The 12,818-nt window shown below is 43.9% G+C and overlaps 2 protein-coding genes across 5 annotated transcripts in view; one reads left to right on the top strand and one right to left on the bottom strand.

The window, feature by feature from the left end:
• Positions 1–1,180: 1,180 nt before the first annotated feature.
• On the top strand, positions 1,181–3,379 carry LOC103155278 (ras-related and estrogen-regulated growth inhibitor-like protein). The gene is made up of 4 exons (XM_007576916.2): positions 1,181–1,334; positions 1,510–1,563; positions 1,676–1,743; positions 2,462–3,379. Exons 1-4 carry the CDS (start codon positions 1,232–1,234, stop codon positions 2,870–2,872), a joined length of 636 nt encoding a protein of 211 aa, XP_007576978.1. The 5' UTR covers positions 1,181–1,231; the 3' UTR covers positions 2,873–3,379.
• A 297-nt stretch (positions 3,380–3,676) lies between these two features.
• The window catches only part of plin6 (perilipin 6), a 15,975-nt gene continuing 6,833 nt past the window's right edge, over positions 3,677–12,818 (bottom strand). For all 4 annotated transcript variants that reach the window (XM_007576917.2, XM_016663420.1, XM_007576918.2 and 1 more), the window contains 2 exons: positions 7,190–7,456; positions 3,677–6,251 (listed from right to left, as the gene is read on the bottom strand). In XM_007576917.2, the coding sequence (XP_007576979.1) occupies positions 5,847–6,251; positions 7,190–7,456 (672 nt within the window). In that variant the 3' untranslated portion in view covers positions 3,677–5,846. The remainder of the gene's footprint in view (positions 6,252–7,189; positions 7,457–12,818) is intronic.

Here is a 12,818-nt window from a genome sequence, read left to right on the forward strand (position 1 = left end):
CCAACAAGGATATTCATTTAGAATTAAAAATAACTCACCCTGAATTACCATGATAGATATAATGTATGTCATTAATGAAGGGGAAAAAACTCAACACAGACTTTAAGTAAATTTAGCGTCTGGTTCACAGAGTATGAAGTTAAATACAATAAAACTGTAATCAAAACTTTTGGAATTTGAATAATTTCTTTTTTAAAAACCAAAAATGTTTTGTTTAAAACACTTATTTGTAATTAAATGACTCATTTTTGTCTGGTGAACTTAAAACGTTATTTGCCAAGCAAACTTTTATTTGCACACATCAGAAATCTTTTGTTGTGATGTTAGGCCCCGCCCACGACGTCATCTGAGAATCACCAGCAAAACTTTGAGTCACAAACAAAAACTTAGAATAACAAGAAAATATTTATGACATGTGCAAATAAGTTTGTTTTGTAAAAAAAAATTTTCACTTCATGAGACAAAAATGTGTGATTTTAATTTACAAAAGGTTTTTTAAGCAAAACTCAGTAGGCTTTCCTCATGGTGACATGCATTAACAATTCAACTTTTGATTTTTTTTCTGCAGCTCCACACTAAAGTTTGCTGCAGTTCTGCTTTCCTGAATGGACCATCTTCATCTCCACTGCAGCAACCAGGCAACTCTGTTTTATAGATTACAGTCACTAAAAGGTTGCATTGGGCCTTGTTTATATTTTTAATAGTGTAATTCTGTAAAGACAGAATATGTCTGGTGGTCCAGCTCTGATTTACATATCCTGCTAAACTGCAGGTTTGAATATTGCAAAACTTTCCTATAACAAAACAGACCTGCAGAAAGAAATTACTAATAAAATATCTTACATATGCATAGTGTTATGCTCTATGTAGAGATTTTCCTGAGCTTTGATTGTATATCTCAGAATTTTGTAATTTATCATTGTTTATTAAACTCTGAAAGCTGATAGGCTTCGTTAATATTCTGTCCGAGAAGGCGGTTAGATGCGGCCTTTGTTTTTGTTGAGCACCTGCCCCTTTACTGGTCTCTGCTTGGCCCTGACCTAAAACACCACCCAGTCAGGCTTCATCTGAACATCTAAGGGACCAAACATCAGAGAAGCCCAGTCGGCCAATCACAGAGCGGCTCCAGGCTGAGGCCACACCCCCGGCGCTGTATAAGAGGAGCCGACCTGCAGCCGGAGCTGCACAACCTCTACCTTCCCAGAAAAACCAGATCCAGATCCGATTCCTGATGGTGGTGGAGGTGAAGAGCCGCATGGAGGCGACGGAGGCGAACCAGCAGAGGGTGGAGACCAACATCCTGCTGCTGGGAGCGCACAGCGTGGGCAAAACCGGTGAGAAAACGTCATTTATGCTTCTGTTACAGAACATCTTCCATTAAAATTAACATCTTACAACAGTTTAAAGGTTAAAAGATGATTTTACTGTAAGATTTTTTTCTTTGTAAGCATAAAACCTAAAACTGAAGTGTTTTTTAAATCATTTTTAATGTTTCTCCTTTTTTTTCAGCTCTAACCGTCAGATTTCTGACCAGACGATTCATTGGAGAATACGGAGACATCGGTGAGACCTTCAGCTGATGTTTAGCACCAGTTCATATCTAGACTGTTTTTAATCCATTTCTGAGTTTATTTATGATCATCTAAACATTTCTTAATGTGCTTCCTGATTTTAGAGTCGATCTACAGCCGAGTCGACCGAGTCGATGGTCAGGAAATCTGCATCAACATCTGGGACTCACAGGTACGGCCTGGCTTAAAACAACATAAATGTCCAATAAAAAAATACTTTGATAGACATTTTATTGTGGATCTGTGGAGAGGCAGTGAGCAGTCAGTGTCTTACCTGCAGTATGAACTATGACTATTGTGATTTGCACACATTTACATTACAAATGTGCACAAATCTTTGTCTACATTTTGTTGATGTCGAAAAACACAATTTTGTGATTGCGATGTTTCTTTTAAATAAATTCAAATTATGTGTGAATAAGCTGTCAAACCAGAATAAGTCATTAAAAATCCTGGCATAATTCATAATTCAGCCATGGCACAAACGCTCATTATCTTTCAACCAATCAGAGGAGACGTCAGAGTCTTATTCAGGTGTTGAAGCGACAAGCCCCGCCTACTAGGGAACAAAATTGTAGTGGGCTATTTTACAGAAGAGTTATGGATTCAAAACATTCGAATGACACAGTACAAACCATGAAGAAGACGACTTCCTGTCATCTTCTTTGTTGTTTCCACCAGTAGTCGTGTCCGGCTGTTGATCATGTTTTTATACGCCTGAAAAACCACCTCTTCCCTGCGCAACAACTTGAGTCTTTTGAAATTTCATTAAGCAGATGTATTTTCATATTTTCCATTTCCGCAATTCTATGGTTGACAGAAACGCAGCTAGAGTCTAGGAATATTCAGGATGAGCACTCCGATTGAACAAATGTCTGGTTTCTCTTCAGGCTGGCGGGAAAAGCTGCTCCTTTAGTGACAAGCAGCTGCAGTGGGCTGACGGGATGGTCCTGGTCTACGACATCTGCGACCGCGCCAGCTTCGAGGTCGTCCGCCAGCAGCTGCAGCTGATCCGCCGCAGCAGGAAGATGTCGATGGCGCCTGTTGTCATCGTGGGAAACAAACGGGACCTGCAGCACCGCCGCAGCGTCTCTGGCGAGGAGGGACACCTGCTGGCTATGACGGAGCGCTGCGGCTTCTTCGAAGTGTCGGCGGCGGAGACGTACCACGGTGTGCTGCTGGTGTTCCACCGGCTGGTCGACCTGGTCAGGGAGACGCGGGCGCTGAGGAAGAGCATGGCGGGCGTCCGAGGCATCGTCCGGAGCGTGTCGGCGGTGTTCGGGAAGAAACGGGCCGAATGAACTCGCCACAGCGTTGTTTTTACCGGTTTGGGTGAAACGAAGGCGAGACTTCCTGTCCGAGTCCTTCTGAGGCGAGTCGAGCTAGAAAAGGTTGAAAGAACGATTCTTTGTCTGAAAGTGGAAGTTGGCGAAATAAGGAAGTTGGAAATAGAAGCGCGGATGGAGAAAGAGGCGGAGGTCGGTTGAAGTCCTTCAGAGGATGGAGACGCTGCTCCAGTCTGAGGACCGGCCGCTCGCTCTGCTAACAGCTCAAAATTCAGCTGCAGAATAAATCTGATTTATTGGTGCTTGTTGTGTTTTGAGGAAACTGTCAATGAAAACAGACGGAGGACGGCCATGAGCCCTGCAGGCAGCAGGGGGCGCTAGATTCCAGTTGTTAAAAGGGTTGAAATGTTCTGTAACCTACAGAATGTGGACGGATGCTGACTGCGATCAGCCGCAAATGTTTTCATGTTTATGTTGTAAAAATATGTTTAAACCATAAATAAAATCAGCTTCCCATCCAGAGCTGTGGATATGCTTTATTTCATCACTTCTTCTCTCAGCTACAAATATTTTATTCACACAGAAACATCATGTGTCTGTGACTAAAGACTGACATAATAAATAAAAAAATCCCAAATATTTAAGCATATAAAGTAGAAATGAATTTTAATTCATTCCACTAAGTTTCAATAAAAACAACCTGCTAATTTCTCCAGCATGTTTTATTTCAGTTCATCTTTAAACATCCTTCCACTCACAGAAACGGCTCAACCCCTTCCTCCCATCAGATTACACCTTTAATTTATTCAACTCAGTCCAAAATGTTTTAAACTTTAATATTTGGTTTAAAGGATATTTCATTTCTTAAAACTCTTACAAAGACTGCAGTTTTACAGAGGAATTATTCATCATTAACATAAAGGTGTTAGAGCCAGCGGTGGGCACACGTCCGCTAATCTGCCAATGCTAATAGCAGAGCTAAGTTTTAGCTTAGCACTTTTGCCAACATTTAGCACACTTTGCTTTGCCAAAATAGATTTTTATTAGCTGTTTTACAAACTGTCAGTGGATAAAGCTTGACATCCGAGTTGAGGTTTTGGTTATCGACTGCTAAGAAATAAAATACACATTGATGTTCAGGCTCTTATTTTGATATCTGTTTACACAGCAGTTCTGTTTCACATCCTCCTGTCCTGTCTTTTTTCCCCCAGTAACTTTATTATAAGCAAGAAACTTACAGGAATAAAATAAAATGAACAAGATCTAAATATCTAAAGGCATTGTAGAACATGTAAGGCATTTATAATTTGAATTGGATTTGGTGCTTTTGCTAAATACAGTGTTTCTGAAGTGCTTTACTGTTAGCAGAACTAGCTTTTCAGTTAGGGGTGCCCACCACAGGTTGGAGTTAAAGTAAAGCATAATGAATAAATACTGATGAATTCATAATAAAATTCAGACACAATGAATCCCAGAGGATCGGCTCGTCCCTCAAGCTTAAATTCTGCTTCTTTTGAAAAACAACCAAGATTTACATTGTGATGGCTAAAGCTGCTGTTTGGATCTAGTTTTGAGATGTAGGAGGCGTCCCACCAGGCTGTGTACTCGGCCCACTTCTAACACTCAGATTCCATGATCCAGATAAACATTGTAGAGTAAAAGGGGATTACCACAGAGAGCCTCGATCGAGAAACGACACAGTCCTGTTGAAAATCCAGGTTTTATGAGCTTCAGCATTCAGTCTTCTTGGATTCAGAACTAATATCAGTTATAGTGAATAATAATCTAAGCTTTTCTAGTTACATTTTTCTGATATTTGCGTATTTTAGCTTTAGCCAGTTTGCAGAAATGTCACAAAATATCTCAAACCTTAAAGGAAACAAACAGTCAGGAGAAAAGAAATTCACAGTTTTACGTTTGACTCATCAACACCTGGATAGAAACTACGGAAGAGGATTAGGGCCAATGAAATACAAAAATAAATTTGACTTTTGACTCAGAATGTTGATGTTAAGGCAGCAACCAGATTCAATTAGAAGCAAGTAAAGCAGGAGGAGAATTTACTTTCTGTAGGAACATGTCAGATTTAAGTTTTATGTGGCTGATGAAAGCCAGAATTCTGAGAGTTGTGAAAAACATTCCCTAAAAATCAGAATTCAGAATTGAAGTTGAAATTCTGACAAAATAATTTTTGGATTAAACTCAACTAGGTGATGAAAAAAATCCCCTAAAGTTCAGAATTCTGGGAAGATTCAGAGAGAGAAAAAAGCAACAACAAAAAAAAGAGACACGAAAAGAAAATTGATTTCTGAGAAAAAAAAATCCCCTTGTCAGTATTTTGAGGAAAATAAAGTCATATTATTTCTCTTGTTTTTCAGTGGCCTTAATCCTCTTCAGCGAGGAACTGTTGAGGGAAGATGCCAAATGAAATGCATGATGACAAAAAACATTTCTGCTGTAGAAAACATCTAAGCTGGGCTAAAATCTCCCAAATTTTAACGGAGTACCAAGTTTCTGTTCTGAGGAAACTAGAAGTAGAACTTGGTGGTGGCAGCATCATGATGTGGGACTGCTATTCTTCTTCGTGGACAGTCAGTTTGAATCCAAGCCTTCAGGTGTCAGGCTAGAGAGATGAAGTCGCAAGATTAAGAAAATGGCGTTGATAATATTTCTGCATCATAAAGAACCTGCGCTTCAGCAGGACTGTGTACTTTCTACCTCCGCTGCGCAGACAAAAGCTCTGTGATCGGATATTTCCGGGGTTTCTCTCGGTGAACAGGTTTGTGTGAAGCAGAATTGCAGCATCAGTGACTGAGCGCTAATTTGGTGACGCCTCTGCGGTTCAGCACGAACGCACAAACCAGCACCAGCCGAGGCAGAGACGTGTTATCGTCGTGGGATGCGGGGGGGCGCCGTGGCGCATCGGGAGGCGGACTCGGCGGACTCGGCTGACGTGGCTGAGTCACTTCGAACCGCAGGCGGTGGGTGTTTAAGAGTCGTCTGTTTCCGTGACGATGGCGGCGCCGTCGCTGGAGTTGGGGCTCAGGTACTCCAAGGCCTTCTGGCTCTGGGCCACGAACTGTTTGAGCGGCGTGAGCAGCAGCTCGGTGGCGGACGGTCGTCGGAGGGCGTTGCCTTCGGAAGGGTGGGCCGCCCCGTCCATCTCCGGGGTGGAAGGCTCCTTGGTGCTGGAGCGCCGCCCGTTGGGCGGGTCGGGACTTTGGGGGCCACCAGCAGCCCGGGTGGTGCGGGAGTAGATGCTGCGACGGCGGCGAGGGCGGCCGTCCATTGCCTTGAGGAAGAGGCTGTTAGCCGAGCTACGGCGCGATGAGCTGTCTGAGAAATCCTCCTTGTTCAGGAAGTCCTCCACCTGCTGAGGCGACGGCTGCTCCAGCTGGGACACACAGAACAGGAATTAATGCTACACGACCTGAGGACGCTTTGAGTCCAAACACAACGCCTGCAGGGCGACTCAGGACGTCCCTTCCTGTCAACCATCACCTGTTGTCTGGAAGGAGTCAGCCAGAGTTCTAGAGAAATGTTGGCAGTAGATAAGAGACAAGAAGAAACATCTCTGCAGTTAGCCAGACGAAGACAAACGTATCCTGACGAAACATGACGTGTCCTGAAGTAGCTCCTATGTCCTGGATCTGGGAATGATCTCACTCCAAACCAAATCCCAAATGAAAATCCAAAACCAGAGGCATTTGGTAGCTATTACACTCAGTTACAAAGCTAACCACTGTTAGCATTACTATAAACCAGCAACAGTCTCCAGTCCATCATAGGACAACACAGAGACCAATTAACCTAACAGTCAAGTATTTGGACTGTGGGAGGAAGACGGAATACCCTGTGAGAACCCACCATGCACAAGGAGATAGCTAGCTAAATATTTAGCTTCAAACATGATCTGTTGTTTTTTGGTGTCTGTTTGCCTACTTCAAGTTGTCAATCAGGTCCTGTTAAAATGATTTCTTTGGTCTCCATGTCTGGTAGTAAACAGAGCAGCTGAAATGTATTAAAATGTCCATTTAATCATGATTCAACACGGGAGAAAAGACTTTTTAACAAAGGCCAGGTGGGTCTGTCTGACCAATGTTTCTCTCTTAATTAGCAGCATGTTTCCAGGTGTGTGTTTGGTGTGTTTCCAGGTGTGTGTCCGGTGTGTTTCCAGGTGTGTGTCCGGTGTGTTTCCATGTGTGTGTCCGGTGTGCTTCCAGGTGTGTGTTTGGTGTGTTTCCCGGTGTGTGTTTGGTGTGTTTCCAGGTGTGTGTTTGGTGTGTTTCCAGGTGTGTGTCTGGTGTGTTTCCAGGTGTGTGTCAGGCGTACCATGCTGTAGAGCGGCGTGGTGTTGATCAAGAACTGCAGCAGGATCTTGGAGAGCTCCTGCAGGTCGTGGAGCAGCTGCTGGATCTGAACTGGCAGTTCTCGGACCTGTTGAATTGGGCTCAGCTCGGCCAACATGGCCGCTCGCTCCACCAGCTCCCTCAGTGTGGCCTCTCTCAGACTCTCTGCGCGGAACAACAGCGCCACCAGGAGGCTCTGGAAGTACTGCAGCAGCTCACCTGTTAACTCCAGGACCCGAGTCAGACCCACCTGCAGGGACCAGATAAGTTCGAGGATTCACTCTGCTTTCTGTCCTAAGAGATGCCAAAATGCATTTTGGGAAATGTAGTTTAGTTAAATAAAAACCTTTATTTAACGGAACAAAAATATAATTTCTTTTAACTTATTTGGTAATAATTAAAAACAAAACTCGCTGAAAAGGTTGAACAGACCGATGATTTATGAAAAGTTGAGTTTACTAAAAATTAAAACAATTATACTTGGATTAAAAATCTGATATGATGAAGGTTTTATTATTTTATTGATCCTAAAACTGAGAGTTGATCAGAGGAGACGATGGAATCTATTTGTAAAGTGAGATAGTCAAAATTAACGACAATAATTTGGGTTATTTAGTCATAAAAGAAAAACAGGGGCTTCATTTCTCAAAGTCATATTTTTATAACATTATTCATTTATAAATGCCTCAGCTTCAAACTAAATGTTTAGCTAGCAAGCTAAAGACTTTGCTTTGTGTTCTGTGAGTTTGCGTGTGAGCGCACAACGTTCTTCATGTTTGCGTGCCAGAAAACACAAAGCTGAGCTCTGATTGGATTCATCAGACCCGTCAGCTATCTGGATCAGCTGTAGGCGCTTATTCCGATGACCCGTGCGGTTCTGATCTGAGGCCAGCTTCCCAGGAGGCACCGGAGGAGAAGACCTGGACCGGAACCAAGTCCCAGCTGGCAGCGGATCCCGACACGTGAGGACAGCAGAGGACGCCGCTCCGCAGGAGGGACGGGGACAACAATGGCTTCCTTCTGTCACAGAGATCCAGGAACGCTCCTGACATGAAGCATGATGGGAAATATTAACTCCACTCAGCTCTGAGGGTCACACAGAAAAACTAAATATACAGTCCTCTGATTAACACAGAGCCAGAGTGGAATGGGAAGGGTCAAAGGTCACCTCCACACCACCTGAAGTCCAACATCCTTCAGAGAAGAAAACACCTCAGCAGGTTCAGCCCAAGAATCTAAGAGCCTCAGATAGAAGGTCAAAGGTCATGAAGCTCATCCAGTATGGCTGCTTGGTTCTCTACAAACAAGATGGCCGCCAGACTGAGGTTAGCAATGCGGTACCTGGATGATGGACATCCAGGTGGACGATGTCTTCTGGACAGAGGAGAGCAGAGTGGACACAATGGACAGAACCAGACAGACATCAGGAGGTTCTGCAGGGTCACATGGGCTTTTGGAGCTGAAGGTTTTCTCTGTTGGTCGCCGGGTCGGTTCTGGGACACTCCCGGGCCTTCCTCAGGTATTTGGGTTGCAGCGAGGCAGCGGACCGGGACCTCTGACTTGCTGACACACAATCGGACCGCCACGTGATGAAACAAAGAGCTGGAGCAACATGTTGCCGTGGCGATTGGTCCTTGTTAGCAGAGCGGCGTCCTGCTGTTCTTCCTCTACAGAAACGTGAGCAGAACAATGCTCTGCTAACCGGGTCGATCTGGAGCCAAACCAGAACCACCTACAGAACCAGCGCTGTCTCGCTGATGAAGCTGATGTTCACGGCTGGAGGAACCGGTTTGATCCATCATGTGTTGTTTTTCTGACATCCTGTTGATCTCCAGCTGATAACCGGCTGATTTTGTTTTTATTGCGCCGTCTGATGCGAAAGCGAAGGAAATAAAATGAAAGAGTCGTTTCTTTTGTAACTGCTGTGTCTGAGCAGCTGACTCTCAGGCTGTTGGAAACTCTCGACCTTAAACAAACCCGCAGGATCGGCTCAAACCGGGTCTCCAAGCTGCAGTCGCATGATTTCAGGGCATCTCTTTTTCCCCTGCAGAGGGAAACCTACTCTGTGTCTTTATTCCTGACTCTGGATCCCGTTTGCAAATAAACTCACTCATCTGGACAGTCCAGGCTGTTTTCTCACCTGGTAGACTCGGTTCCACTGGGAACCCAAATGCCAGCATTTTCATTTTCAGAGGCTGCAGTTTGCTTTCAGTTGTCAGATGATCCAAACCAAATGAAAAACCTGTTCCCCTCCTGGCCTGTGGGGGCGCCACACCAAAAACTGAGGAAAATGACGTGAAAACCTCTGAAGACACTTAGAGCAACTTCCTACTTCACCAAATGGAAACTAAATGGAGGCGTCAGATTTTAGCGGTTGGAGGATTTCTCTTTAGTCTTTGGCTAAAGACTAGGAGCCATTTCTGCTGCTAGCGCTAGGCTAGCACGTTAGCTTTGGTTTACCCAGAATGCCCTGCGCTGTAGTCCACTTCCTGCTTTTGAAGCGGTCTCCAATCCACTTGGCGTTCACATTCAAACCGAACCCCGACCGAGGTTTGGAGGACCAGAGGTCAGAGGTCGATAAGCATTCACACCTCACCAACCAAACTGGACTTTGACTAGACAGACGGACTGGAGTTGGATTAAATCGGACTGAACAGCACTGCTGTGAATGAACCCAAAGACTCGTGTCTGAATCCTTTCTGTTCGGCCTGAACGCCTTTTCTCTCATTCATCAACAGAAAAACGTTTGGCAAGCCACGGGACACCTCAGGGATGAGTGCTCAGTCCACTGCTGCTGGTGCTGTTCGCGTTGAAGAAAAGCCCGATTATTAAATTAGCTGATGGTGCCGTAGAGCTGGGACTGTACTGTACACGCAAAGTACCTTCAAAATACTCTCTGGACCCAAGGCGACCCAAAATATCATGTACAAACCGGATTCCAAAAAAGTTGGGACACTAAACAAATTGTGAATTAAAACTGAATGCAATGATGTGGAGATGGCAAATGTCAATATTTTATTCGTAATAGAACATAGATGGCAGATCAAAAGGTTAATCTGAGTAAATGTAACATTTTAAAGGAAAAATATGTTGATTCAAAAGTTCAGTATCTACAAATCCCAAAAAAGTTGGAACAAGTAGCAATAAGTGGCTGGAAAAAGGAAATTGAACAAATAAACAGCTGGAAGACCAATTAACACTAATTAGATCAATTGACAACATGATTGGGTATAAAAAGAGCTTGTTAGAGTGTCAGTGTCTCTGAAGCCAAGATGGTGAGAGGATCACCGATTCCACCATTGTTGCACAGACAGATAGTGCAGCAGTACCAGAATGGTGTTACCCAGCGTAAAATAGCAAAGACTTTTAAGTTATCATCATCAACCGTGCATAACATCATCAAAAGATTCAGAGGATCTGGAACAATCGCTGTTCGTAAGGGTCAAGGCCGTAAAACTACTGGATGCTCGTGATCTCCGGGCCCTTAAACGCCACTGCACCTCAAACAGGAATGTCAAGGAAACAACAGCCTGGGCTCAGGAATACTTCCAGAAAGCATCGTCAGTGAACACCATCCACCGTGCCATCCGCCGCTGCCAGCTGAAACTCTACAGAGCAAAGAGGAAGCCATTTCTAAGCTCCACAAGCTCAGCCGTTTGCACCGGGGCAGGATTCATTTAACATGGAGGGAGGCAAAATGGACGACTGCTCTGTGGTCAGATGGGTCACGATTTGAAGTTCTTTATGGAACACTGGGACGCCATGTCATCCGGACCAGAGAGGACAAGGATAACCCAAGTTGTTATCAACGTTCAGAAGCTGCATCACTGATGGTGTGGGGTTGCATGAGAGCTGGTGGCCTGGTGGCCTGGGCAGCTTGCATGTCTGGAAAGGCCCCATTAAAGCAGAGAACCATGTTCAGGTTCTAGAACATATGCTCCCATCTAGACCTCATCTCTTTCAGGGAAGACCCTGCATTCTTCAACAACATAATGCCAGACCACATTCTGCAGCAATCACAACATCATGGTAGGAGAAGGATCCGGGTACTGAAATGTCCAGCCTGCAGTCCAGATCTTCACCTATAGAGAACATTTGGTGCATCATAAAGAGGAAGATGCCACAAAGAGGCCCAAGACGACTGAACAGTTAGAGGCCTGTATTAGACATGAATGGAGAGCATTCCTACTTCTAAACTTGAGACTCTGGTCTCCTCTGACCCCAGACGTCTGAGTGTTGAAAGAAGAAGGGCAGATGCCACACAGTGGGAAAAATGGCCTTGTCCAACTTTTTTGGAATCCGGTTTGTAGTAAAGACGCTCCTAAAAGTTTTTTTCAAAACAGTTACTCAAGTAAAGTGTAAGTAGATGGATGGAATAAAGCAGAAACAGAAGAAGGTTCCGGTTCTGGCTGATTTGGACCTTCTGGAGAATCTTTCTGGGACAGAACCAGAACATGTTGGGTTTTAGCTCCAGCATGGGAACAGATCCAGACTCGACATCTGTCTGCTGACCCCTGGATCCGCCCTCATGTAAAGCAGCAGTGTGTGCCGTCCCAGTGGGCCGCACCGCCAGCTTCCTGCCGGCCGTTATCGCAGAGATCGGCTCGGACGCTGCGAGCGGCACGTAGGCAGAGCTGGGCACCGTCAGACCCGTTATCGGACCCGGCTGCTGTGCCTGCAGGCACCGTCTGAACGCGGCACTACGTGGAAAAATGAGCAGAACCAGCTGGTAGTCATCTGAGCTCAAAAATAAAACCCATCAGGATCCTCTGGCCTGTAAGAAAACACGTTTTATCACTTTAAATCCAGGCGTTTCGACATTTCTGCAGAACTTTTGGGGGAATGATGCAATATTTTTAGTTTTTTTTCCTCTGAATAAAAAAATTCTAAAAATATTTTTGCTAGAAAACTAAAATGTTTGTAAAAGTGCAGTGTCTTCATGTTTCTAAATTATTTGGACAAATGGTTTTTGGAGCAAAACTTTCTGAAATAATCATCGGAGCTGGATTTACTGGAGCCAGTTTTCCATCAAAGAAAAATATTCTACCAATGCAAATTACAATAATCCATATTTATTCCCAAACAACTGTACTATAACTTCATAATTTCAAATAATTTTTATTCATAAAAATATCACACAATATTCAATTGATAAAAGACTGATTCCACATAAAGTCCAATGCAAAACACAATTATATATCAAAAAAGCTTCAGATGAAAAACTGGATTTATTCAGATTATCTTGTCTCATCTGCTGCAGTTTGTTACTTTTTTGTTTTTTTTTTTAATTATTTTTGAAACATTTTTTGGTTGTTCTACATTTGTTCAGGAACATCAGCTTAATTATTTGAAAGGTTTTGATTCTGAAAAAAGGCCAAAGTATTTAATTTTTTCCTACCAACATTTCATGCAGCTCAGGCTGGAAGGATCAGAAGGATCAAAAGGGATCAGAAGGATCAGAAGGATCAGAAGGATCAGAAGGGATCAGAAGGGATCAGAAGGGATCAGAAAGATCAGAAAGATCAGAAGGGATCAGAAGGGATCAGAAGGGATCAGAAAGGATCAGAAGGGATCAGAAGGGATCAGAAGGGATCAGAAGGGATCAGAAAGGA

This window comes from Poecilia formosa, unplaced genomic scaffold, assembly GCF_000485575.1.
Source record: "Poecilia formosa unplaced genomic scaffold, Poecilia_formosa-5.1.2 Scaffold420, whole genome shotgun sequence".
NCBI lineage: Eukaryota > Metazoa > Chordata > Actinopteri > Cyprinodontiformes > Poeciliidae > Poecilia > Poecilia formosa.